Source organism: Austrofundulus limnaeus, unplaced genomic scaffold (genome assembly GCF_001266775.1).
Source record: "Austrofundulus limnaeus strain Quisiro unplaced genomic scaffold, Austrofundulus_limnaeus-1.0 Scaffold436, whole genome shotgun sequence".
Taxonomy (NCBI): domain Eukaryota; kingdom Metazoa; phylum Chordata; class Actinopteri; order Cyprinodontiformes; family Rivulidae; genus Austrofundulus; species Austrofundulus limnaeus.
This window is the reverse complement of record NW_013952838.1, coordinates 377,659-382,358: the sequence shown is the minus strand read 5'-3', so window position 1 is coordinate 382,358 and position 4,700 is coordinate 377,659. Positions and strand designations below refer to the sequence as shown.

The following is a 4,700-nucleotide window of genomic DNA, read 5'->3' as shown; positions in this document are numbered from 1 at the left end:
CTGAGTCCAGCTGCTGGTCGGAGCTCAGATCTATGACTGTAGGTTGTTTGGTTTATAATTCAGACAGTATTAGTGCRGTGGATGTGTTGTCACGATGTTACACTCTCCCTCAGCTCTGTGAGTGAAAACCTGTCAGTGTGAAACTCTGCAGCTTGTCTCAGCTCCGCTGCCAAGCCTGAGTTTCTGTAACGACAAAAAGGTCGACGTCACTGGAAGAGTCACTCGTCTTTGTTTCCTTCTTCAGGTTATGTCATCCCTCAGGCTTCCTGGAGCCCCAGCTGTGAAAGAGAAGGGCTGATCCCCGTCCTCCCAAACCTGAGCCCACCTGAACGCATCACATCACCGGGCCCTGCAGGGTCCGGACCCCTGCTCGCTGGGACTCATGGCTGCAGGGGGTCACGTCCCTGAGGCCGACGTGTTCATCAACCTGCAACAGGTAAATGAATGAAGCCTCCACGCTATGAGCTGAGACGTCTCAGCGTGTGGGGAATGATAAAGTCCTGCAGGCTAGCTGTTCTCAAAATGAGTCAGATCAGCTTCTGTTCCCGGGGAGAAACGGCTCTGCTGACTCAGCAGGTTTGGTCATTACGCACAGCGGGGAGCGTGTCATCTGCAGCACACGTGACGTGTCGTGGCTCCGATCTGAAGGAAATAACCGGCTGTGTGCTCAGAGATGAGCAGACCCACGTTCACCGTGAGAAAAACCCAACGAGCTAATCCAGGGTGGGCAGTCCTGGTCCTGGAGGGCCGCAGCCCTACATGTTTTACATGTTTCCTGCTCCAACACACCTGATTCAGTCACTGAACTACCTCTTCATGTTCTGCAGTATGGAGGACCGACACTGACATAATTAGAAATAAACACAGAAATAGAGAAACAAGTGAAACATGCAGGACTGCAGCCCTCCAGGACTGATATGCCATGCTGCTGTTGTAAACATACGCATAAAAAAACACAAACACAATCAAGTAATCTGACATTAATGAGGCCATAGATTAGGAAGGAGGCGGGACTATGACATCATCGTTTGTCAAGGCTGTCTGTAAGAACAGACTCTTCCTTTTCTGTTTCTTTGGTGTTTTGACCTTGTGTGTCGGCAGGTATAGATCATTAAACACATCCTGTCCCCTCGTCCCTCTGGTAATTAGGAAGTAATGGAGCTCTGAGAAATCTGAGACCCCCGAGCTGCAGCCCGAGTGCTCACCTCACCAGCAGAGATCTGATGGAGGAGGGGCAACTCGTCCCATCAGGGGGGTCCAAACGACGAGGCAGGACTCTCTCCCCTCAACCCTCTCTGTCTCTTGGGGGCCGTCCGGTGCATTATATCTGTTCTGCTGCACTTTGCTGTATTGATTATCTGTCCTCACTGCCTGTGCAGACAGGATGAGCTCCTACCTGCTGCAATCCTACGGCTTTCTGCCAGCATCCCAAACTGAAACTGTGCCCCCTCCCACGTTTCTACAGAAGAAACTATACTTCTCAGGAGTTTATGTAGAATYTGTTTTGTGGTTCATAAAATGTTTAGCCTTTTTGTGATCATTTTCACCCTCAAAACCTCCATTGYTTTGAATAAGTGTCCCTCTTGCAGCTCAATTTGAGTAGTCCTACAGATCTACAACATTCAAGATGAAGGTTGAACTGAGTTGTTTCTGCTAAAAGAAGCAGAACACTAGCTAAATGCTAAAAGGAGCAAAATGCAAGCTAAAAGCTGCAAGAAGCAAAATACTAACAAAAGTTAAACGCAGAAAAATGCTTTCCAAAAATAAAGAAATGCTAGCAAGAATTTAAAAAGCAAAATACTAGCTAAGAGCAAAAAAATAGCAAAAGACTAACTAGGAGCTAGAAGTAACTAGCTAAAAGTAGGAAAACACAAGCTAAAAGCTAAATATAATCTAATAGTCAGTTAGAGCAGAATTCAAGTAAAACAAACTGAAGTGAGCTTTTTTATTTTTAAGGTGAATTTTTCGTTACAGCAAATAAAGTAATATTTTGAAAAGTTACAAAAATGTCATAGCTGGGATGTCTGGAATGAGCTGAACTTCAAGGACAGAAACGGCTTGAAAGAAAACAAAGAGAAACAGAATGACTGTAATGCAAACATTGATAAGTTTTGAAAGAAAAGAATAAAGAGAGGATCACTGTAATGTGAACAATGTTTTAAAGAAAAGAATAAAGGGAAACAGGATCACTGTAATATGAACAATAAGTTTTGGAAGAAAAGAATAAAGGGAAACAGGATCACTGTATTGTGAACAATAAGGTTCGAAATAAAATAATATAGGGAAACAGGATCACTGTAATGTGAAGAATATGTTTTTGAAAGAAAAGAATAAAGGGAAACAGGATCGCTTTAATGTAAACATTGATAAGGTTTGAAAGAAAAGAATAAAGAGAAAAAGGATCACTGTAATGTGAACAATAAGGCTTAAAAGAAAAGAATAAAGGGAAATAGGATCACTGTAATATGAACAATAATAAGTTTGAAAGAAAAGAATAAAGGGAAATAGGATCACTGTAATATGAACAATAATGTTTGAAAGAAACGAATGAAGGAAACAGGATCAATGTAATATGAACAATAATAAGTCTTGAAATAAAAGAATAAAGAGAAACAGGATCACTGTAATATGCATATGTTTTTAAAGAAAAGAATAAAGGGAAACTGGATCACTGTAATATGAACAATAATAAGTTTTGAAAGATAAAAATAAAGGGAAACAGGATCACTTTAATGTAAACAATAAGGTTTGAAAGAAAAGAATAAAGAGAAACAGGATCACTGTACTATGAATAATATGTTTTGAAAGAAAATAATAAAGGGAAACAGGATCTCTGTAGTGTGACCAATAAGTTTTGAAGTAAAAGAATAAAGAGAAACAGGATCACTGTAATGTGAACAATAATAAGGCTTAAAAGAAAATAATAAAGGGAAACAGGATCACTGTAATATGAACAATAATGTTTGAAAGAAAAGAATAAAGGGAAACAGGATCACTTTAATATGAACAATAAGTTTTGAAAGAAAATTAATGGAAACAGGATCACCGTAACATGAACAATAATAAGTTTGAAAGAAAAGAATAAAAGGAAATAGGATCACTGTAATATGAACAATAATAAGACTTGAAAGAAATGAATGAAGGGAAACAGGATCAGTGTAAAGTGAACAATAAGTTTAGAAATAAAAGAATAAAGAGAAACAGGGTCACTGTAAAATGAACAATAAGTTTTGAAAGATAAAAATAAAGGTAAACAGTATCACTTTAATGTAAACAATAACACGGTTTGAAAGTAAAGAATAAAGAGAAACAGGATCATTGTAATATGAATAATTTGTTTTGAAAGAAAATAATAAAGGGAAACAGGATCTCTGTAGTGTGAACAATAAGTATGAAGTAAAAGAATAAAGAGAAACAGGATCACTGTAATATGAACAGTAATAAGTTTTGAAAGAAAATAATAAAGGGAAACAGGATCACTGTAATATGAACAGTAATAAGTTTTGAAAGAAAAGAATAAAGGGAAACAGGATCACTGTAATATGAACAGTAATAAGTTTTGAAGTAAAAGAATAAAGGGAAACAGGATCACTGTCACGTAAACAATAATCATTTCGTTGAAGACGTCCATGCAGGGACTTTCTTTACAGGATCAGGAGGTAATAAATGTTCTGATGGTTTTATTGTGATCCTCTGAAGGTGAAGGTGGAGGAGGAAGACGAGGATGCGTCTGCGGAGGAACAGGAGGAAGAGAAGGAGGAAGACAACTGGGAGAAAGCTCTGTCTGTAGAGCGTTTCAGAGACATCATCGGTGATTCTGGTTCCACCAACGGGGACAGGCCGGGCCGCCACTACACAGAGAAAGACTTTGAGTGTAAGAGCATGCTCCAGATTCTGTGTGAACCTGTTGTTCACATTCATCAGATCCTTTCGGTTCTGTTTCTGTAACAGTTCACAGACACACGTTTCACCACACGCACCACCCGCTGTCCACCCACCTGCCCGTCTCCCAGCGCCTACGCAAGAGAGCGCACAGCGCCGACAGGCGGCACAAAAAGAAGCGGAAGAAAAAAAAGACCTCGCTGCCCCCCTCCGACGTCACGCCCACCATACACGAGGTAGACGAGGAAGAGGCGGAGTCTGAGGCGGCGACGGCCACGCCCACAGAGCTGCCCCACACTCAGCCGCAGGTAAAATGATGCAGGAGGAAGTGCAGGTAGATCTGGCCTCTTCCTCTCCTTTCACTGATCTTCCTCTTCCTCTCAGTTTAGCTCTGGGAGCCAAGGAGGCTTGGAGGAACTCGCTTCAGTCACGACCATCCGCGTGGAAAACGAAGAACATCCGCTGGCCTCGAAAGCATCACTCACACTGATAGGAAAGACAGCTCATAACGGGAGACTTCCCATTCCTGGTCCTGGTCCTGGTCCTGGTCCTGGTTCAGGTCCTGGGCTGAAGGAGGATGAAGGAGAAGCAGCGAGCATCAGGTTGCCTAAACTGAAATAAGCCCACCGCCTTCAAAAACTCAAATTCTTACAGGCTGCCGTTTATAAAGTTATACAATCAAAAATTATCACCAATATTTTTGTTTTATTTAACCTTTTATAAGAAAAAAAGAATAAATTTATTTTTCTAAGTCAGTTTTTCACCATATGATTCATACATTTATAAATGTCATAGTTTATAAACTAAATATTTAACTT

The 4,700-nt window shown here is 40.7% G+C and overlaps 1 protein-coding gene across 4 annotated transcripts in view; it reads left to right on the top strand.

The window, feature by feature from the left end:
* slc4a3 (solute carrier family 4 member 3) overlaps nt 1-4,700 on the top strand; it is a gene marked incomplete at its 3' end in the record, with an annotated part of 34,617 nt that overhangs the window by 3,524 nt on the left and 26,393 nt on the right. For all 4 annotated transcript variants that reach the window (XM_014024695.1, XM_014024697.1, XM_014024693.1 and 1 more), the window contains 4 exon segments: nt 245-436; nt 3,700-3,874; nt 3,952-4,190; nt 4,267-4,484. In XM_014024695.1, coding sequence (XP_013880149.1) covers nt 383-436; nt 3,700-3,874; nt 3,952-4,190; nt 4,267-4,484 — 686 coding nt within the window.